Genomic DNA, 21,570 nt, shown 5'->3' on the forward strand with positions numbered 1-21,570 from the left:
GGCTCCTTCTTCCGGCCTCCCCCTTGGGCCGGCTCCCGCAGAAGCGGGGCGAGCGCGGAGCCAAAAGCGAGTGACCTGTGACCCCGGAAGTGGACCTCAGGGTACCAGGGCTTTCCCCGGGCCGGAACCGAGGGAGCCGTCGCCTGCACCCGCAGAGCATCCACCCCACGCCCACCTCTGGATGCCGCCGACGGGTGCCCGGCCCGTGCCCTGCGCCTGCCTGCCGGCCCGGCCCTTGGGAGCAGATCTGGGCCGGGGGTGGGGACCCGGACCCCGCCTCTGATGCGTCTCCACCCCCGCGCCTGGGTCTCGCACCGCTGACTGCCCGGGCCGGCCCCGCCCCCTGCTCGCACCCGAGCCCCACCGACCTCTCTCCTCCGCTGGGGGAGGCCATGGCGTGAGCGCGAGGCCGGGCCCCGGGGCCCTCGGGCGCCACGCGGGGCATGGGCCGGGGGCCGCCCCCATGAGGGTCCCGGGAGGAGGGCGCGCGCAGCAGCGGCGGGGCCATGGGGTCGCAGGTATTGCAGATCCTGCGCCAGGGGGTGTGGGCCTCGCTCACCGGCGGTTGGTTCTTCGATCCGCACCAGAGCACCTTCTCCAACTGCTTCCACCTCTATGTCTGGATCTTCCTGCTCACCTTTCCTTTCTTGCTGTACATGGTGAGACGCTGCCGCCACCTGTAACTCCCGCCGGGGAAAGGGAGGGCAGATGTCACGGAGGGGTGCAACCTGGCAGGGATTCTGGGCTGTGGCTTGGGCACTAGGATGTAGGAAGAGGACTCAGTGCAGAGTTTGGAGTGTGTGAAGGAGAGGCCAAAATTTTCTGGCCTGGGTGACCTTGAGACCCTCACCTAGTTTCTCTCCAATTAGAAAGAAGACAGGGTTCCCCCACAGGGCCTTCTTATTAGTTGTATGCAGGGGTGATGAAGTCCTGTTGTGAATTTGTGAATCCTAGCCTTGACTGTGGCGGTAGGTCCACCCCACGGGGGCAGGGCTGTGTGAAGAGGGACCTGACTTGCTGCCACCTCCAGGTCCTGCCCCCCAGCTTGATGGTGGCTGGTGTGTACTGCCTTGTGGTGGCTGTCATCTTCGCTACCATCAAGACTGTGAACTATCGGCTGCATGCTATGTTCGACCAGGGCGAGATTGTGGAGAAGCGCAACTCTACCATGGGGGAGCCAGAGGAAGAGCCTGCCCAGGGGGACGGCAATCTGCCCAGGTGGGGCGAGGCAGGGCCTGTGTTGGAAATGGAGGGTCCTTGGTGCCTGGGCCTGAGCACTGGAGGATGGAGAAGGGGCTTAGGGAACATTGGGTCCAAGAACGGTTGAATGTTCTATGATTGGCCCTGGATTTATCAGGGGGATCTGTGCGGAGAGTAGAGTGATGGGGATGGTGGGAGAAGTACTATGTGAAGAGGGAAGGTTAGCTGAAAGCTACTGTTCATTTCCACTGCTAGGGACCCTGGAGTGGAGATGACAGTATTTCGAAAAGTGAGTTCCACACCCCCGGTACGCTGTAGCTCTCAACATTCCGTGTTTGGCTTCAACCAGGTCTCGGTGAGTGGTCCTGGCCCTCTCCCTCCCCCACTCCTCTCCTGAGAGCCTTTCCCAACATGGGTATGTCCTGAGCCTACTTTTTGCCCTGTTTGCTCCTTTGTACTTTTTTTTTTCTATTGCTCAGGAGTTGCTGCCCCGGATGGAGGACTCTGGGCCCCTCAGAGGTAGGTGGCGGCTGTTCAGAGCTGAAGGTCGTGGTGTGGAGCAGGGGGTGGCATGTGGAGGCCTTGAGGTCCTGCTGACGCCTCTGGGGCTGTGGTTGCAGACATCAAGGAGCTGGTGCGGGAGCAGGGCAGCAACAACGTGATCGTGACCTCTGCCGACCGAGAGATGCTGAAGCTAAGCTCACAGGAGAAGCTGAGTGAGTGGGCATGCTGGCAAGGGCCTGGGGAGAAGACTAGCTGTCTTGTCTTTGGGTCACCCCAACTTTTTCTTCCCTGCGGTCTCTGTGTTCTCTCAGATGGGACCTCCTCAGTGTCCTGCCCCACTGGGTTCTCAGAAAGCGGGACCATAGGACCCCCTCAGCCACCAGTCCCTTTTGTAGAATGCCATTCTGTCGTCTTCTGTCTTTTTCTCTTCTGATAGTTGGAGACTTTCCCCAGACGCCTCCAGGGGCTGCCCCAGACCCATCTCTCCCCAGCACGGACTCTTCAGAACGTTCTCCCCTGGCTGGAGATGGCGCCCCCTGGAATGGGAGCAGCATGGCTGACACTCCCATGAGCCCCCTGCTGAAGGGGAGCCTCAGCCAGGAGCTGAGCAAGAGCTTCCTGACGCTGACCCGGCCCGACCGGGCCCTGGTGAGGACCAGCAGTCGACGGGAACAACGCTGGGGAGCGGGCGGCTACCAGCCCCTGGACCGGCGGGGCTCGGGTGAGCCCACACCCCAGAAAGCCGGCTCCTCGGATTCCTGCTTCAGTGGCACCGACAGGGAAACGTTGAGCAGCTTCAAGAGTGAGAAGACCAACTCGACCCACCTGGACAGCCCCCCCGGTGGGCAGGCCCCCGAGGGCAGCGACACAGACCCACCCTCGGAGGCAGAGCTGCCCGCTTCACCAGATGCCGGGGTCCCCTCAGATGACACGCTGCGTTCCTTTGACACAGTCGTAGGAGCAGGGACGCCTCCGGGCCCGGCTGAGCCGCTCCTGGTTGTGCGGCCCAAGGACTTGGCCCTGCTGCGGCCTAGCAAACGGCGGCCGCCCGTGCGAAGACACTCCCCCGCGGGCCGCGCCCCTCGGCGGTCGCTGCTGGAAGGCGGGGGCTTCTTCGAGGACGATGACACCAGCGAGGGCAGTGAACTGAGCCCGGCCTCCAGCCTCCGGTCCCAGCGCCGCTACAGCACCGACAGCTCCTCGTCCACTTCCTGCTATTCCCCTGAGAGTTCTCGGGGTGCGGCGGGGGGGCCCCGGAAACGACGGGCCCCCCACGGGGCTGAGGAGGGGACGGCTGTGCCTCCCAAGCGGCCCTATGGGACCCAGCGGACGCCTAGTACCGCCAGCGCCAAAACACATGCCCGCGTGCTGAGCATGGACGGGGCAGGGGGTGATGGCCTGAGGGGCCCCCTGGCTGGCTCCAAGGCTGAGCTGGAGGTCCAGGCGGGGGTGGAGCTGGCAGCCGGTGAGCCCGCTGTGCTGCCTGCTGAGGCCCGCCGGGGACCTGCGGCCAACCAGCCTGGCTGGCGGGGGGAGCTGCAGGAGGATGGTGCTGTGGGGGGAGGTGAGTGCCGGCTCCAGAGCTGGGGGGAGGCGAGCTCGGTAGGGACGTGGGTGTGGGCCAGGGGCAGCTGGAACGGACCTGGTCAGCCTCTGTCTCAGGTAGCAGATGGACAAGGACGCAGCGACCTAGTGACGTTGGCTGCCAAGCGCCTCAGATAAGCAAGGCTGGAGTGGTGAGGAGACCGAGGCAGAGACCTCAGGCACCTGGCTCCAGGTCCTGCAGGTAGCCCCTGAGCCTCTGCTCTTTGAGGACTCTCAGTAGCCACGTTCATCCTCCTGGGTCGCCAGTGGGGCAGAGCAGATCACGTCCTTGTTTCCACATGTGGAAACTGAGGCCCGAGTGGTTAGGTGACCTGGCTGGGCCACAGAGGCGGGATACGGTTGGACTAGGCCTGACCTTTAACTCCATCCATTCAGGGGCACCTGTCTCCCCCCGTCCCGCAACCCTCCCTCAGGCTCTGTCCAAGCCTCTGTCACTTATGCTCGGGGGGCCTCTCTCTCTGATCAGCTGCCGAGGAGACTGGCAAGCGGGACCGCTCAAGCAGCGTGAGGCGGGCGCAGGCCATCCGGAGGCGTCACAATGCCGGCAGCAACCCCACGCCCCCCGCCTCGCTCATGGGCTCGCCGCCCAGGTGAGCACCTGCTGGCTGCTTGGATGGGGGTGGGGGCCGGCTGGCTCTAAGGGGTGCTGACCATGAGCCGACCCCTCCCCAGCAGCCTGCAGGAAGCTCAGCGGGGCCGGGCTGCCTCCCATTCCCGGGCGCTGACGCTGCCCTCTGCCCTGCACTTCGCCTCCTCGCTGCTGCTCACTCGGGCCGGCGCCAACGTGCACGAGGCCTGTACCTTCGACGACACTTCCGAGGGTGCTGTGCACTACTTCTACGACGAGAGCGGTGAGCCCCTCCCCCGGTCCGTGGCCAAGCCTCCTTCCCTCCTGCTGAGGGTCATCGTCCCAGCAGCTGCGCTCTTGGTGCCCAGGGGCTGGGCTGCCATCCAGGGAAACCCAGCAGAGGGTTTTCCTCACTTGATGGCCCTGATGCCCACGTGGGTTGGGCCTCGGTGCTTCTGTCCCTGATAGGCTGCCTTGTGTCCCACACCTGTGCTCCAGGCGTGCGGCGTTCCTACACCTTTGGCCTGGCTGGAGGCGGCTACGAGAATCCTGTAGGGCAGCAGGGGGAGCAGGCAGCCAATGGAACCTGGTGAGTCTCCAAGCTTGGGCTCTCCCGGCTCAGCAGCCGATGGGCTGCCATTTCTGGGGAGTTTTCTGTCTTCCTTCTTTGGGCTGGGCAGGGGCAGCTCAGACCTCTAGGAGGAGAGGAGGGTGGGCGGCGGTGAAGGGCAGGGAGCGGTGAAGGGTGGGCCTGCAAGGATCCCTTGGGTCTCTGGCTCCGTGGCACTTCCAAGCAGGAGGCTTCCAGGGCCTTCTAGGAGACCCAGGACTTGGGAGGGAGGCACTTCTGCCACCTCACTGCTCTGGACAGCCCCGTGCTCCTGGGTATTTGAGCAGCTCCCTTGGGCCCCCAGTCATGGCCTGGCCTTGGCCTCGACCCCATTCCATTCCCAGCCTCACCCACAGCCCCGACCCTCACGGCTGCTCTTCCCACAGGGACCGCCACTCGCATTCCTCTAGCTTCCACTCGGCTGACGTCCCAGAGGCGACAGGTGGCTTGAACCTGCTGCAGCCGCGGCCTGTGGTCCTGCAGGGCATGCAGGTGCGCCGAGTGCCCCTGGAGATCCCAGAGGTAAGGAGCCAGCGTCGGGGAAGGACCTGCGGGGGAAGAGGTGCAGACCACCGAGCATTCACCCAGGCACCAGGAGGGACAGGTCACCCTGAGTGAGGGCTCCAGGGGCCCTGAGGTAGCTGTCTTGACCTTTGATGGCCAGCACAGGGTGCACAGGTCCTGGACCTGAATGGCTCAAGGAGTCGCTTATTTACTCGTTCAACGAACGTGTCTGGAATAGTTTTTTTTACCGTGGAGGAGCCCCCAGTTAGTGGAGACGGTGGGTGTTAGCGGTGGCACCTGCAGAAGGGGCAATTGAGCTCACCTAGCGGTGGCAGCGCTGCCCCCTGTGCTGGGCGCCTGGCGCGGGGGGTCTTGAGGCGTGCTGTTCGAGCTTGTCCATCCCAGCAGAGCTAGTAAGAGCGCCTCTTTTCATTCCTGAAAGCATCCCGACGTGAGCAATAACTGATGTGGTCGGCCAGGGAATAACAGAAGTACTAGAGATGTATGAGACACAGACTCAGAGTTAAACAGCAGTCGTGAAAGTAGCACCCACACACCCAGGGCCACAGAGAGGCCATGGGCAGCGCCCAGAAGCCCCACGTGCCCCTTCCTGATGCGTTTATTCTCCTGACGGTCACGTGGGATAGCAGTGCTGTCCTTCCACGGCCGAGGGTCTCCTCCAGAGGCAGGGGCCGTGCTGCTGGGCTTTCCGGAGCCCGGCACAGGGACAGGCTCGTAGTTGTATCCCGTAAACGCTTGTTGAATTAAAGACACGAGAAGCCCGAAGAGGTTAAGTAGTTGGTCCAGGGCCTCACAGCACTGGCACTGGCACCCAGGCCTGTCCTCAGGGCCAGCGCTCCATGTGCTCCAGGGTAGGGGGTCAGAGTGACCTTGAGGGCTCTGTCTGGGAGGAGGGTAGTGTTTGTGCTGGCTCCTGAAGGATAAGGTGGATTTCTCTGAGCCCAGGAAGAGGCGGGAGATGCTGCCTGAGTGGGGAAGACAGACACAGGAGCTAGTAACCCTGGCGTCCAGCAGCCCCAGAAGCCCCCACGGCCACTGAGCCCCGTCCTGGGAAGCTGGAGGAAGGAGTAGGCCCTTGGATGGAGGGTCAGGGCAGGCCGTGGGGCTGCTACATGGTGGGGACTTTCTGTGTTGACCAGCCAGTGTGCGCTGGGGGGTGGCAGTGGACCACGGGGGCGGGGGGTGCGGGGCTGATGGCCGCGGCCATGGGGACCGCAGTTTGACCTGCTGGACCAGGACTCCCTGCACGAATCCCAGGAGCAGACACTGATGGAGGAGGCGCCGCCCCGGGCCCAGCACAGCTACAAGTACTGGCTTCTTCCCGGCCGCTGGACCTCTGTGCGCTACGAGCGGCTCGCCCTGCTGGCCCTGCTGGACCGGTGAGCACCCACCCCCCTTAGCCCCCAGTCCTTGATCATCCCTGGCCCCTGGCCTTCCAGACTCTGAATGTGTGGAGACTGTCATGGCAACGGAGAACCTAACTGCTGGGGTCGCTGAGGGTGCGTGGAGAGCTGGAGTCTGCAGTGGGATTTCTTTAGGTTCTTCTGGGTGCAGAGGGGTGGCCAAGTGGGTGGTGCTCTGGTCGCTCCTCTCCCAAAGCTTTGCTGGAGACATTGTTCCTGTTCACTGTGTTGTTCTTTATTTGCTTCTGGGTGAGTGTCAATTAATCTGAATCCTGTACCCTGAAAAAGCTAACGAATCATTTGAGCGTTCCCTTTTTTCGGGAGGAAACTGAGGCCCAGAAAGTGAGAGAGACCAGATGATGTTTGTTGTGTGGGTGAATGATTTGGGCCTGGAACCTGTGTCCTGGCTTCCTGTGCTCTGGATTTCTCCCGGTGCTGTGACCGGTGTTTTGGGGGCATTGCCTGTGTGCGTAGCATAGCGAGCGGGAGCCGGAGATGGGCAGATCCCAGAGTGGTGGCACCTGAGGCCTCAGGGTCTAGAGGGGGCAAAGACTGGGATCGGATGCAGGGTAGCAGTGGGGTGGCTTCCTGGAGCGGGTGCCACCTGGCCCTGGCCCTGAGAGGGCACAGCTTCGCATACTCAGGATGACGGCTGGCGTGGACACCGGCCTGGACATGGGCCTTTGTGGCTGGGTCCTGTTTCCCCCATCCCCTAACCCCTTGCCCCACTAGCAGGTGAGGAGGTGGGTGTGCTCTGACCCTGCTGTCTCTCCAGGACACGGGGGCTGGTGGAGAACATTCTCGGTGTCGGCCTGAGTAGCCTCGTCGCCTTCCTGGGCTACCTGCTGCTGCTCAAGGGCTTCTTCACCGACATCTGGGTGTTCCAGTTCTGCCTGGTGATCGCCTCCTGCCAGTATTCCCTGCTGAAGGTCAGGCCTGGCTTTCTGGGTCTCTTCCCTCCCATCTCTTCCCAGATGCACCCCCCTTCCCAGGACCCCTCTTGAGCGGGTTGAGCTCGAAAGCAGATAAGATGCTTCAGATCCCCTGTAGCCACCCCTCATCTTACAAATGAGAGAACTGAAGCTCAGGACAGTTTAGGGGCCTGCCCTGGTCATTCATAAGGGCCCAGAAGTGGAATCGAACAGATCCTGGGGCCTCTGACCCTCCCGTGGGCGCTGGCTCTCGTCACCAGTGTAGCTCTTGTCTCTTGCAGAGCGTCCAGCCTGATGCAGCATCCCCCATGCACGTGAGTACCAGCAGAGCAGCACCTTTCCCCGCGAGGCTCAGGCCTGGGCCCTGGGCGGGGCTGAGACCAGGTGGGGAGGGGGTCGGGTGGGGGAGAGGCAGGGCTCCCTCACCACCCCCGTCACCCCTAGCTCCTTGGTCCTTCTGCCCCCAGCCTGCCAAGCTTTTTATCTTGGACCCAGGGCCAGGCACGGGACACGTGAGCATGTGTGCGTGCACGTGCAAGTAGGGTGTTCAGTAGGGGAGGCCCGGCTCCTCACAGGCCCCCCTTCCCAGGGCCACAACTGGGTGATCGCATACAGCCGTCCTGTCTACTTCTGTATCTGCTGTCTGCTCATCTGGCTGCTGGACGCCCTGGGCTCAGCTCAGCCTTTCCCGCCTGTCTCCCTCTACGGCCTCACGCTCTTCTCCGCCTCCTTCTTCTTCTGCGCCCGTGATGTAGCCACTGGTAAGGCCGGGCAGGGTTGAGGCTGCCCAGGGAGCGAGGCCCCAAGGCTGGGCCGGGCCGAGGGGCAGCCTGCAGGCTGACTGGCCTCCGCTTCCCCTCCCTGCCAGTGTTCACCTTGTGCTTCCCGTTCGTCTTCCTCCTGGGCCTCCTGCCCCAGGTGAACACCTGTCTCATGTACCTGCTGGAGCAGATAGATATGCACGGCTTTGGGGGCACAGGTATGGGGCCCAGGGGTGGCTCGGGGGTGAGGAGGCAGCGTGGGGCCCAGGAGGGGCTGTGGATTATGGCTGCGGCTCTGGCTGTTTGCTGAGCCTTCACCCGCGGCTACATGGTGGATTCTGAGAGCCCATCTCTTCCCCTCCCCTCCTTTCCCCTCCTGTCCCCTCCGCAGGCAAGTGGTTTAAACCCAAGAATGCCAGGGGTTCCGAAGGCCTCTCTGGGCTGGGGGAAGCAGAGAACAGTGGGCTGGGGACGGGGTCTGGGGGAGTTGAGCGGCAGCGGGGGGCGGTGGGGTGGGCGGCCGGCAGGTAGGAGCTGGACTTTACTAAAGGCTGTCGCTCACCTCGCAGCCGCCACCAGCCCACTCACTGCGGTCTTCAGCCTCTCCCGCAGCTTGCTGGCTGCTGCTCTGCTCTACGGCTTCTGCCTCGGAGCCATCAAGGTAGGGATGACCTGTCAGTGGCGGGCATACCGAAGCCCAGGGGGTTGTTGAGACAGGGCTGTGAATTGGGCTCAGCAGTGGCTTCTCCCACGGTTGGGGGGGGCACCCTCACCGCCCCCCGCCGCCATGCTTATCCTCATCCCCTCTGACCAGCATGGGTTCTCTCCCCAGACTCCTTGGCCAGAACAGCACGTCCCCGTCCTTTTCTCTGTCTTCTGTGGCCTCCTGGTGGCGCTGTCCTACCACCTAAGCCGGCAGAGCAGTGACCCCACCGTGCTCTGGTGGGTGCCCGCATGTACCTGTCTATGTGCGCACGTGTATACGTGTTTGCGTGTGTCTGTGTGTGTGTGTCTGTGCATGGCAGGGGTCGGGGGGGTGTCTGTGGGAGGAGGGGCCACCTCGCCAGACCCAGGCCCCTGACTCTTTTCATGTCCCCCAGGTCTCTGATCCGGAGCAGGCTCTTCCCTGAGCTGGAGGAGCGGAGCTTGGAGACAGCCCGCGCCGAGCCCCCAGACCCACTGCCAGACAAGATGCGTCAGTCAGTGGTGAGGGCCGGGAGTGTCAGGGTCTAGTCTTGGGGTGCGGGGCTGTGGTCAGCCACTGGGTGGCGGGGACTCCCAAGCTGGTGTTTCCTGGCCCTGCAGCGTGAGGTCCTGCACTCTGACCTGGTGATGTGTGCGGTGGTTGCTGTGCTCACCTTTGCCATCAGCGCCAGCACCGTCTTCATTGCCCTGAAGGTTCGTGTGGCGCAGACCACCCCTCCCCCTCCCCCTCCCCCAACCTCAGTCTCTGCCAGAGCCCGATTGCCCTGAGGGCCTGGGCAGCCATGGCCTCACGTCCTTCTCCGCCCCTGGCTGACCTGTACCAGGTGGGCCCGTGGCCCTGTGGCCTGTTTCCCTTGGCTGAGCCTCCCACCTCTCCCTCTTGCAGTCCGTGCTGGGTTTTGTGTTGTATGCGCTGGCTGGGGCCGTGGGCTTCTTCACACATTACCTGCTGCCGCAACTCCGCAAACAGCTGCCCTGGTTCTGCCTGTCACAGCCCGTGCTGAAGCCGCTGGAGTACAGCCAGTACGAAGTGCGCGGTGAGTGCTCCCCGCCCCGGGCTGGGACCCCTCCACCCCTCCTGCCCTGATTTCCAAGCGGACCTGCAGCCTGATGGGAGCACAGGCCTCGCAGCTCAGAGTGCCAGCAGGGGGCAGCCTCTGCCCACACCACCCCGTTCGCGCTGGCACTGGCCCTGCGGCCCCTTCACTGCCCTCTCTACCCACTCCTGTGCCCGCTTCAGCCCATGCCTCACTTTCACCCTGCCTTCTCTACCCTTATCCCACCTGCCTTCCGGTCTCTGAGGAGATGGGAGAAGTAAACTCCAGGACCTTAAAGGGACATGTTGTCGATAATTACAAGCTGGCTACCAATGAACTACACTAGCTTGGCATGCATTTTTACTTGGATTCTGCAACACAAACACCCCTGAGTCTATATTTAAACACCTGGATTTGTTTACTCTTTTTTTTTTCTTTAATATTTATTTGTTTATTATTTTGGCTGCTCCGGGTCTTAGTTGCGGCACACGGGATCTTCACTGCGGCTTGTGGGATCTTTAGTTGCAGCATGCGGACTCTTAGTTGCAGCATGCATGTGGGATCTAGTTCCCCGACCAGGGATCGAAGCCGGGCCCCCTGCATTGGGAGCACGGAGTCTTACCCACTGGACCAACAGGGAAGGCCATAAACATCTGGATTTGTTATGCGAAGGTCCACATGCCTTTTTTTCCATAGACAATGAAGGATTTTGCCCACTGGGCCAGCATCTCCATGTGGCTGCAGTCAGCTCGAGCCAAGTGGCAGGGGCCCCTTCCGAAGGGCCCTGAGGCTGAGGATCACTGTGTACTTGGGCCTCACCCAGCCCGCCCTGGCTCCGGTGGGCACCTGGGGTGTCGTCATCAGCCTTTATTTCAGAGACAGCCGAATGGGCAGAGCACCTGCCCTAAGCCCCCAACACACCTGACCTGGGCCTGATCGCCCTCATCTGGGCTGCCAGAGATCAACCCCCCGCCCTGCAACCGCTCAGAGTCTCTAGGGACCCAGAATGCCACATCCCCATGCCCTGGGGTTTGCCGTCTGTCCAGGTTCCCTTGGAGAGCACACCTGTCCTGCCCCGTGGTTGGAGGGGAATGTGGAGGACCCGGTGCTAGGCAGCAGTCCCACCTTCCCACCTTTTGCTGCAGGTGCTGCCCAGGTGATGTGGTTTGAGAAGCTGTACGCCGGCCTGCAGTGTGTGGAGAAGTACCTCATCTACCCTGCGGTGGTGCTCAACGCCCTCACAGTGGACGCCCACACGGTCGTCAGCCACCCGGACAAGTTCTGTCTCTAGTGAGGACCGCCAGCCCCCTGCCATCCCACCGTCTACATCTCTGTGTGACACAGGGGGAAACTGAGGCCCAGAGAGGGAAGGACACCTGCCTCAGTTGCCCAGCAAGCTTAAGTAGGCCCCCAGCTCCTGACACCCTTTCCGGTGAAGCAGCTGCCTCTTCAAGAGCAGATGTGTCTCTCCAATGTGTCTGAAGGGGGTGACCTCTTTAGAGAGCAGAGACGAAGAGTCACTGGCCCAGAAGAGCAGGGCCCTGCCCAACAGAACCCAGGCCAGGGCCAGCAAGGGATGGGCACCCACACCCACTGTGCCGAGTCTCTGCCCAGTGCCAAACGCCCACCCCTCGCCCACAGCTGCCGGGCGCTGCTGATGACCGTAGCTGGGCTGAAGCTGCTGCGCTCGGCTTTCTGCTGCCCGCCCCAGCAGTACCTGACCTTGGCCTTCACCGTCCTGCTGTTCCACTTCGACTACCCGCGCCTCTCCCAGGGCTTCCTGCTCGACTACTTCCTCATGTCCCTGCTCTGCAGCAAGGTGAGACTGCAGCAAGCCTCCAGGCTGTGCAGCGGGAGCAGGCCTCTCGTGCCTTGGTGCGGGAGACCTTCCCCAGTCCACGGTAGCCACACTGGGGGCCTTCGCAGCGGCTCCTGGCGGGGCAGCCAGCATGCTGAGGTTTGAAGCGGGCAAGTGGTTTGCCTCAGGTCTCCTGGAGAATTGGTGGTCAGCTGGGATTTGAACAAAGGACCGTTCCCCGGCTCTGCTGGAGGTCTGCAGTGGTGCCTGCAGGGCGACCCCAGTGCAGGCCTGAGCTTTCAGCTCACTCATGTGGGCATTCTAGTCTGGTTTCTGGCCTGGCCCAGGATGGTGGCAATCCAGACTGTGTCCCCCTCTGAGGGCAGGACCTGTGACTGTCTCTTAACTCTTGGTACCACAGTTGAGGCCCAGCCTCATCACTGAGAGTGGTGTGGCCTGAGCAAGTCATTTAACTGTTCTACCTTCTCGAACCTCAGTTTTCTCATCTGAGAAATGGGACAGCAGTAGGAGGCTCCCGGGGTGGTTCTACGAATTAAATGGCTAACGCCCCCTTGGCTGCTTTGTCTGGAGCTGCTGATGGTATCGGGGGGTTTCAAGGCAGGTCCAGAGAGTAAGGGCTGGGAGTGATCTTGAGCTTGACTCCCATGTAGGCAGCGAGTGGCGTAGCCCCAAGGCTCTGAGTGGGTACTTGGTGGACCCTCCCTCTCTGTGAGTGATCTGCGTATCTTTTACCTTCCCCCCTTCCAACCCTGCAGCTGTGGGACCTGCTGTACAAGCTGCGTTTTGTGCTGACCTACATCGCGCCCTGGCAGATCACGTGGGGCTCGGCTTTCCACGCTTTTGCCCAGCCATTCGCCGTGCCACGTACCCAGCCTGCCGCCTGCTGCCTGGGTGTGGGTGTGCAGGGAGGACCGTGGCCTGGATGGGGCTGGGGGCCGCCAGGCGGGTTGGCAGGGGGGTGTGGGGCTAGTGAGGGAGGCCGGGGAGGGTCCTGCGTGCCTGCCACCTCCTTGACTCGTGCCCAGACTCGGCCATGCTGTTCGTTCAGGCCCTGCTCTCCGCACTCTTCTCCACGCCGCTCAACCCCCTGCTGGGTAGCGCCGTCTTCATCATGTCCTATGCGCGGCCCCTCAAGTTCTGGGAGCGCGACTACAAGTGAGTCTCGTGGGACACAGAAGCAAGTTCCGGGGGCGTCCCTGAGTGGGACTTGGCAGAGGAGCGGGATGGCTGCACCGGGGGGCAGGTTGCTGGGAGACGGGAAGGAGTTTGGAGCCCAGGCTGGGTGGGGCGCTGCGGGCTTCAGGGAGGTGGCTGATCCGAACGGGGCAAAACTCGAGCCAGGCCGAGGCCTCGGGCTCACACCCTGGGCTTCCTGGCTGTGTGGTCCCGGGTGAGTCCCCTCATGTCCCTGAGTCTCAGCCTCCCCCTCTGTCATGGGGCTGTCGTGGCGTCTGCCTCAGAGCGCAGGGGTGCGGGTTCGGAGGGGAGGTGTTTGGGGCTGCCGGGAGCAGTCTGAGCCCTGGGCAGCCTCGCCCTCTTGGCCACCTGTGTTGCCGCCCTCTCTCTGAACAGCACTAAACGTGTGGATCATTCCAATACCCGCCTGGTCACACAGCTGGACCGGAACCCTGGTGTGTACCCGGCCATCGGGGGCTTTAGGGCGGGGCCTTCCTGGAGGGAGCCTTGCTCACTTGTCACGTTGTCCATCTGTCCGTCCATCCTGGGTCCCAGGAGCTGATGACAACAACCTCAACTCGATCTTCTACGAGCACTTGACTCGCTCGCTGCAGCACACGCTGTGTGGGGACCTGGTGCTGGGCCGCTGGGGCAACTATGGCCCCGGCGACTGCTTTGTCCTGGCCTCCGACTACCTCAACGCCCTGGTGCACCTCATCGAGGTCGGCAATGGCCTCGTCACCTTCCAGCTGCGTGGCCTAGAGTTCCGGGGTGAGTCGCGGGGCCGAGTTTGACAGTGTGTCGGGGCTGGACTCTAGCCCTGCTCTGCTCCGGTTTGCTGGGCGCCTTGAGCAAGGGGCTCTCCCCGCCGGGCCTGGCTTTCCTAGTCCGAGCAGTGAGGCGGCAGGCTCTCTCCGGCCCAGCCCCGTCCCTGTCCTGACTGCGGCAGGTCTGTAGCGACCAGGCTGCTCTGATGAAAGCTCGGACCTGGAGCTCCCGCTGGCCTGCTCTGCGGTCTCAGGCCAGGACCAGGCTGGGGGGCCACACATAAGCCCTGGTGAGTGAGCCGGCTCCTTGCCCTCAGGAAGCTGTACCTGGCAGATGCCAGCTTCAGAAGGGGCTCGCAAGTGCAGAGGGGCTCTAGGCACAGCTCGGGAGCAACATGAGCCTGAGCTTCAGTCTTTGCGTCTATAGATGAGGGACCAGACCCTGTCCCCTCCGCCCAACCCTCAACGCCCCAGTTCCACCCCACCGTGGCCACTGGGAGTCAGGAGGAGAAAGGGGCTTGTTTATCAAGTGGTTCACTTAGTAATGGTTACTCGCGTCGCATCTCGGGGAGGTGCCTGGGCACTGTCTGGGGAGGAGGTAGGCTGGGGTGTCCCTGTGGCCCCCTGACTGGAGCCCCCCCTTCCCCGCAGGTACATACTGCCAGCAGCGTGAGGTGGAGGCCATCACAGAGGGCGTGGAGGAGGATGAGGGCTGCTGCTGCTGCGAGCCTGGCCACCTGCCGAGGGTCCTGTCCTTCAATGCCGCCTTCGGGCAGCGCTGGCTGGCCTGGGAAGTGACGGCCAGCAAGTACGTGCTGGAGGGCTACAGCATCAGCGACAACAACGCTGCCTCCATGCTGCAGGTCTTCGACCTCCGCAAGATCCTCATCACCTACTACGTCAGGGTATGAGGGGCAGGGGTCCCCGCCGGTGCGTGCTCACTGGCCAGGAGCATCCCGAAGGCCATCCTCTGGATCCTTGGGAGCCTGTTTTGCCCAAGGGAAGCAGAGGCCTCAGAGAATTTAATCAGCCTCTGAAGTGTCACTGTTGGACAGCGGGCCTCAGAGGCCCATGTGACTCTGATGGTGGGGAGCCCGGGGCGGGGGGCCTCCTGTCACCCTCCTCTAGGAGGCTCACGTGGGGTGGTGAGTCCTGGGGGCCGGTGGGCAGCACGTGCACAGATCCTCTCTCTGGTCCGAAGGGAGCCGTGGATTGGGTTCTGGGAAGCTTGAGGTATTGCCTTCTTTGCTGTGCCTGTCAACCCCCTTGAGAAGTGGGGATTCTCGCAGTTCTGTGAGGTGGCAGGGATGATGAGGGCGCTACAGGAGTGGGGTGAGTAGGGGTCACAGGTCCCCTCATGCTCTCTTAGCATCTGCCCTGGGGCTTGTCGTGGGCCCAGAAGGGGTGGCCTGTTGGAGTCCAGGTGAGCCTGCCCACCTGAGGTTCTCTCTAGGGCAATCCTGTGCATCCCCCGGCTGTCCTTCGCTGCCAGTGGGCACCCCATCTGTGTCGCTTGTCAGAGAAACTGTACTTTCTCTACTGTGGATGTTTCCACCCGTCCACTCCTAGGGAAGGGTTTGTGAGCCCGCCCCATCCTTATTGTCACCAAGAAAGAGGCTGTGGTCCAGAAAAAGACATTCCCAGCTGCAGGTCACCCAGGGGTTACGATCCTGTCCACCTTCCTCTCCCCATCTCGAGAGAGGCGCTCCTGCCCAGGTCTCCCCAATTCCTCCCTCTCGGCCAGTGTAGGCTTCTCGTGGCGGTGCAGCAGACCCCAGCCAGGCCCCCAGCTAGCAGGCTGAGATGAGCGCTGCCCCTGCCCAGCTTCTTGAGGGGAAGCCGACTTGCTGCAGCTGCCTCAAAGGCTGGGCAGAATCACGGCCATGTGGAGGCGCCTGGAGGACCCAGGGAAGGCTCTGCCCAGGATGGAGTGTGGGCTGAAGTTTGGAAGGATGAATGGGGGCTGCTGAGGCGGAGCCTGGGGGGAGGCAGGTGTGCAGGGCAGCCCCACGGGCCTGGGGCAGTTCAGGGATGTGTCCCATCCAGCCCTGGGCTTGGCAGACCAGGCGGAGCTTTCCTGTGCAGATTTAGCCCCCCTTGGCACCTCCCACCCCTTGTCCTTCCGTGAAAGTCACTAAGTGCAGTTGCGTGAGAGATTCAGTGCAACTCTCGTGGCCACGGAGACACTGGCCCTGACATCCACCTGCAGCCAAGCCTTGGGGTACTCTTAGCATTTCCAAGCCCAGGCACATTCATTCTGCTGTTTGATTCTTTTAGTAACTCTTGGAAGAGGCGAGGTCAGTGTAATCGGCCCCTTTCACAGTTGAGAAAACTGAGGCTCACAGACCCATCCTTGCGGTTAGGTGGGATGAAGGCAGAAAAGATGCCGCAGTTGTGATGCTTATGAAGATTCAGTGAGCTGCCCCACGTGAAACACTGAGCAGAGCCACTGAGCTGCCAGCAAATGTTTGCAGGCAGGTGCTGTTACTCCTGAGAACCACTCTAAAGGCTGGGCCCCAGGATTGCTGGTTCCGTAGAACACCATGTGGTTGTGCAAGTTAATGGAGCACTTCTGTGTGCCAGGCCAGCTCCTCCCCCGGTCCCCAAAGTTTTTTTTCTGGTTCTTCTTGGGGGCTGTGGAGATGCCCTCTGAGCAAGAAGGTTAGTCTGGAGCCAGTCTGCCTGGAGCCCAAGCTGCCCCACAGCCCTCCTGCCCCATTCACCCCGTTAGGCTCCTGGTGCCTCTTCCTCTTGGTAAGGGGGCACCCAGCCCTCCCCAGACTGCCCACTCACCTGCCACAGCCGAGGCAATGCTGGGGCCAGGCTCCCAGCTACCAGGCAAGCTGCTGTGTGCCGGGAACCGAACTGATGAGGCTCCGCCTATAGCCATGGCCTCCAGGTGTCCCCACCATCACCACCCAGGGAGCTATTTGAGGCCCTTGGCTCTTCCTGGCTTGTACTGTGGCCATTTTGCCCAGGCTCTTAGCCTTCCCATGTCCTACCAGAGCCATCCTGCTGGACTCCCCTACTGCCTAGGTGCCCTCTGTTCATGGCCAGCTGCCTCAGCCTCCCCAGCTCTGGACTTCCCACCCCTTCCCCAGGCAGAAGCCCATCCCGTTGGCTCCATCCCAGGGCAGCACACAGAATCCCAGTAACCTCACTGGCTGCCAGCTGCCGGCCTCACACTGCCCATCCGTGCCGGCTGTGTCAGCTGCCTACTTCCAAGAGCTCCTCTCTATTTGCCCAAACCCCTGCTTAGAAGCCAGCAGAAACTCTTAAAGGGTCCAGGAGCCCCAGACTTTGGGCACAGACACCGTGCCTCTGGCTTTTTTCTGAGGGGAAGCCCTGTGGCTGTCACACTTCAGCTGCCTCAAGGGGCCCAAGACCTAGGGGCACTTAGGCCCCACTGGCCTGCAGGCAGCCCCACGACCTTAGTCTGACCTTCCGGGGCCTCTGAGGTCTGGATGCCACAGCATCGTGGTATTGTGGTGCTGGCCAGCTCACCCTGCCCTGGTGTGTAACTGCGGGCAAGTCTGTCGTCTGTCTGGGCCTCAGTTCCCCTTACAAACGGCAGGAGGGAAGGGCAAGCGTCCGAGCACTTGCCACAGTGCACCACCCTCCAGGGGATGCTCCGTGAGGAGGGCTACTTCCCGTCAGCTTTCCCCTTCCCCCTCCCTGGCCGAGAGAAGGGCAGCAGACTCGCCTGTGGGGCTTCAGGGAGCTGAGATGGGACACAGGACGGGTGTCCTGGGAAGCCGACTTCAGCTCAGTCTAAGGGAGAAGCCTCTTTTTTTTTTTTGGCCACGCCGCATGCCTTGTGGGGTCCTAATTGCCTGATCCGAGATCGAACCCCGGGCCTTGGCAGCGAAAGCATGGAGCCCTAATCACCGGACCGCCAGGGAGTTCCCACGGAGAAGCCTCTTCACCCCGACGCCGTCTCCTGCAGTGGCCAGGGCGAGGGCACTCCCGCGGTCACTGACCCCAGCCCTCTCCTCCCAGAGCATCATCTACTATGTGAGCCGCTCTCCAAAGCTGGAGGCCTGGCTGAGCCACGAGGGCATCGCGACAGCCCTGCGTCCTGTGCGGGCACCTGGCTATGCTGACTCAGACCCCACCTTCTCGCTGAGCGTGGATGAGGACTACGACCTTCGCCTCTCTGGCCTCTCGCTGCCCTCCTTCTGCGCCGTGCACCTGGAGTGGATCCAGTACTGCGCTTCCCGGCGCGGCCAGGTCCGGCCACCGCTACCCTGGGGCTGCTTTCTCCCCCTCGGCCTCCCCCGTCCCCATGCAGGTTCTTCTCACCCTCAGCCTCCCTTGGCCTGGGCCCCAGCCCCCACCCCAAGTTCCCTGTCCCAGGTCTGAGCTGGGCTCTGGGGACGGGGGTCCTTGTGCCGCAGCCTGTGGACCAGGATTGGAACTCGCCGCTGGTCACGCTGTGTTTTGGCCTGTGTGTGCTGGGCCGCCGGGCCCTGGGGACAGCTTCACACAGCATGTCGGCCAGGTGAGTGCCCGCAAGTCCAGCCGGGCCTGTCGCTCTCCCCTCCTCTACCTCCATGAAGAGCTCTGGGCCTCTGGCCTCAGCCCCCAGGGGCCACATCAGTCCTTCCTTCAGTGTGGCTCTTTTACCCATTGTGACCTTGCCTGCTGCTCACCGCCCTGTGAGGGACATGGGCAGAGATTGACCTTGTCAAGATGGCGAAACTGAGGCCCAGCATAAAGAGCGGTCTCCGCTCTGACCCCTGCACGTAGAGTCAGAGCTCAGGAACCCGGGAGCCCCCTGTGCATTCGCCTCCCCTCCTCCTCTTCCCCAGCCTGGAGCCCTTCCTCTACGGCCTGCACGCCCTGTTTAAGGGGGACTTCCGTATCACCTCCCCGCGCGATGAGTGGGTCTTTGCCGACATGGACCTGCTTCACCGCGTGGTGGCACCTGGGGTTCGCATGGCCCTCAAGCTTCACCAGGTAGGGAGAGGTGTGCCCAGGCAGGGTGGGCGGGGGCGAAGTCTCTGCCCAGGCCAGGGGCCGCCGACCTCAGCCCTCCGTCCTCCCCGCAGGACCACTTCACGTCCCCAGATGAGTATGAGGAGCCGGCCGCTCTGTATGACGCCATCGCAGCCAACGAGGAGCGGCTGGTCATCTCTCACGAGGGCGACCCGGCCTGGCGCAGTGCCATCCTCAGCAACACGCCCTCGCTCTTGGCGCTGCGGCACGTCTTGGATGACGCCTCCGACGAGTACAAGATCATCATGCTCAACCGGCGCCACCTCAGCTTCCGTGTCATCAAGGTGGGGACGGCCGCTCGCCCGACCCGGCCCCCTTCCTGGCGCGGCCTCCTGACCCCCGCGTGTGGCCTCCGCAGGTGAACCGCGAGTGCGTGCGCGGCCTGTGGGCCGGGCAGCAGCAGGAGCTGGTGTTCCTGCGCAACCGCAACCCCGAGCGAGGCAGCATCCAGAACGCCAAGCAGGCGCTCCGCAACATGATCAATTCCTCCTGCGACCAGCCGCTGGGCTACCCCATCTACGTGTCGCCCCTCACCACCTCGCTGGCCGGCAGCCATCCCCAGCTGCGGGCACTGTGGGGCGGCCCCGTCAGCCTGGGCGCCATCGCCCGCTGGCTTCTGCGCAGCTGGGAGAGGTGAGCTCCGACCCCCCGCCTCTAGCCTACAAGGCCGGGGTCATGGGGCAGGAAGCCAGAGCTCGGAGAGAGGAAGCAGCTCTCTCCGGGGTCTGACTGAGGAAGTGCTGGAGCCAGGATTGAGCCCCGAGAGCTGACCCCTTCCCCGAGCTGACCCAGCCGCATACGCTGCACCCTCAGCCGGAGCTGAAGGTGGCCTTTAGCCTGAAGCACCGTTGATGACGCTTCCCTTTTTTTTTTTTAAGATTTATTTATTATTTATTTGTTTTTGGCTGTGTCGGGTCTTAGTTGTGGCACGTGGGATCTTCGTTGAGGCATGCCGTGTCTTTTGTTGCAGCGCGTGGGCTTCTCTCTAGTTGTGGCGAGCGGGTTTCCTCTTCTCTAGTTGTGGCGCGCAGGCTCCGGGGCCTGTGGGCTCTGTAGTTTGCGGCACTCGGGCTCTAGTCGGGTCGCCATGCGGCATGTGGGATCTTAGTTCCCTGACCAGGGATCGAACCCGTGTCCCCTGCGTTGTAAGGTGGAATCTTTACTACTGGACCACCAGGGGAGTCCCCGATAAGCCCTCCCTTAAAAGCCCCGTAGGGACTTCCCTGGTGGTTCAGTGGTTAAGATTCCGTGCTTCCACTGCAGGCGGTGCGGGTTCGATCCCTGGTCAGGGAACTAAGATCCCACGTGCCACGCAGTACGGCCTTAAAAAAAAAAAAGAAAAAAGCCCTGTAAAGTAGATGGCAAAAATCTTTTAGAAATAAGACTCTGGGCTCTGAGATGGTAGGTGACCTGTCTTGGGTTGGGGACTTGTGCGTGTGAGGTCTTTGTATCTCCCACCCCCTACCAACCTCTTCTCCGCCTCCCCTCCCCCAGGCTTCATAAGGGCTGTGGTGCCGGCTGCAACAGCGGCGGGAACGTGGATGACTCGGACTGTGGCGGAGGCGGCGGCTTGACCTCCCTCAGCAATAACCCCCCCTTGGCACACCCCACACCTGAGAACACAGCAGGTGAGCAGGCAGGGCCGCGCTGAACCGCTGAGTGGGGAGGGCAGCCTAGCCGACTGAAGTCTCTGCCCTCTTATCTGTCTCCCACAGGCGGTGGTGACCAGCCCCTCCCACCAGGCCCTGCCTGGGGCCCGAGGCCCTCCCTGAGCGGCTCTGGTGATGGGCGCCCCCCTCCTCTGCTTCAGTGGCCACCCCCTCGGCTCCCTGGACCATCGCCCGCTTCTCCTGCCCCCACTGAGGGTCCCAGGCCCTCAAGGCCCCCTGGCCCTGGCCTCCTTAGTTCCGAGGGTCCCAGTGGGAAGTGGAGCCTGGGGGGTCGGAAGGGGCTAGGGGGATCCGAGGGGGAGCCAGCCTCAGGGAGCCCTAAAGGAAGCACCCCCAAATCTCAGGTAAGGTTCTTACGGGAGGGTCGGGTCCTGGGCAGCTCAGGTCTGCTCTCCTACCAACCTATCTCCCCTCCCTCAGGCGCCCCTAGACCTCAGTCTCAGCCCGGACATCAGCACCGATGCCTCGCCCTCCAGAGCAGTGCAGGACATTCCTTGCTTGGACAGCAGTGCTCCTGAGAGTGGCACGCCCACTGGGGCCCTGGGCGACTGGCCTGCCCCCGCTGAGGAGCGTGAGAGCCCGGCTGCCCAGCCCCTGCTGGAGCATCAGTACTGAGTGGCCTGGTGCCCTCTGGGTCCCAGCCCAGGATTCAGAAACTTGGACCCCCAGCCTTTGGCCCTTTCTGCTGGACCACAGAACTGAGTGGCTTTGGCTCCCACATGTGAACCCTGACCTCTGGCTGCCTTAGCCAGAGCACCAGAACTGAGTAGCCCAGACCTCTGACCTTGGTCCCTGATCTCTCATCCTAATTCAGGGCCTGGGCTCCCCAAACTGAAGCAGGCAGCATCCCAGCTGGGCCCTAAGAGCCAAACCCATGGGCTGGTCCTGCTTCAAGCCCATGGCCAGGACTGACTTGGCCCCTCGGCCTGCACTGCCTGCTGGGGTAGCCCCTTGGCCTTGGACTTGGGGCTGAAATGTGGGGAGGGGGGTTTCTTTTTCTTTTTTTCTTTTTTTTTTTTTTTTTTCGTGCTTCGGAGACACCAGAATTAATAACACTATTTTTGATTTTGGTTGGTAGTTTCTTCTTCCATCTGGGGGTGTTTGGGTGGAGGGTAGATGAGCACAGAGAGGGGGATGAAAGATGTGGGGCTGGGCTATGATGAAGATCAAGGTTAGACCAGGGTAGGGTTCAAGTAGGACTGGATCCTCTTTCTCACAAGCCTGTTGCGTTTTCAAGCCTTGATCTGAGGTTTGCAGTTGTTCCGTTTCTCACACCTAAATGTTCAAAGA

General features: G+C 62.3%; 1 protein-coding gene across 11 annotated transcripts; it reads left to right on the top strand.

The window, feature by feature from the left end:
- The first annotated feature begins 14 nt into the window (after nucleotides 1-14).
- Nucleotides 15-21,350, top strand: PCNX3 (pecanex 3). Of its 11 annotated transcripts, none has more exons than XM_082477188.1 (35): nucleotides 18-659; nucleotides 1,031-1,218; nucleotides 1,456-1,555; nucleotides 1,680-1,719; nucleotides 1,821-1,916; nucleotides 2,141-3,268; nucleotides 3,776-3,899; nucleotides 3,982-4,160; nucleotides 4,376-4,466; nucleotides 4,874-5,009; nucleotides 6,231-6,391; nucleotides 7,191-7,344; nucleotides 7,629-7,661; nucleotides 7,937-8,108; nucleotides 8,216-8,326; nucleotides 8,678-8,769; nucleotides 8,941-9,050; nucleotides 9,209-9,314; nucleotides 9,414-9,506; nucleotides 9,700-9,850; nucleotides 10,996-11,140; nucleotides 11,492-11,669; nucleotides 12,425-12,562; nucleotides 12,718-12,824; nucleotides 13,242-13,300; nucleotides 13,401-13,616; nucleotides 14,264-14,517; nucleotides 17,612-17,842; nucleotides 18,010-18,113; nucleotides 18,424-18,571; nucleotides 18,664-18,894; nucleotides 18,969-19,243; nucleotides 20,105-20,238; nucleotides 20,326-20,624; nucleotides 20,701-21,350. In XM_082477188.1, the coding sequence occupies exons 1-35, from the start codon at nucleotides 507-509 to the stop codon at nucleotides 20,893-20,895; spliced, it is 6,132 nt and encodes a 2,043-aa protein (XP_082333314.1). In that variant the 5' UTR covers nucleotides 18-506; the 3' UTR covers nucleotides 20,896-21,350. The 11 variants fall into 11 exon arrangements, with proteins under 11 accessions (XP_082333315.1, XP_082333314.1, XP_082333320.1 ...); XM_082477194.1 differs by having other exon boundaries at nucleotides 6,249-6,391; XM_082477195.1 differs by having other exon boundaries at nucleotides 6,270-6,391.
- The last annotated feature ends 220 nt before the right edge of the window (nucleotides 21,351-21,570 follow it).

The sequence above is a fragment of the Balaenoptera physalus genome, assembly GCF_965194825.1.
Source record: "Balaenoptera physalus genome assembly, chromosome: 10".
Taxonomy (NCBI): domain Eukaryota; kingdom Metazoa; phylum Chordata; class Mammalia; order Artiodactyla; family Balaenopteridae; genus Balaenoptera; species Balaenoptera physalus.

What these genes read in the sequence shown, in the direction of transcription:
- PCNX3 (XM_082477188.1), top strand. Translation starts at nt 507, where the DNA reads ATGGGGTCGCAGGTATTGCAGATCCTGCGCCAGGGGGTGTGGGCCTCG. An exon ending in GGATGGTGCTGTGGGGGGAG is followed by an intron (nt 3,269 to 3,775) that starts GTGAGTGCCGGC and finishes CTCTCTGATCAG; the next exon opens with CTGCCGAGGAGACTGGCAAG. An exon ending in ATGCAGCATCCCCCATGCAC is followed by an intron (nt 7,662 to 7,936) that starts GTGAGTACCAGC and finishes CCCCCTTCCCAG; the next exon opens with GGCCACAACTGGGTGATCGC.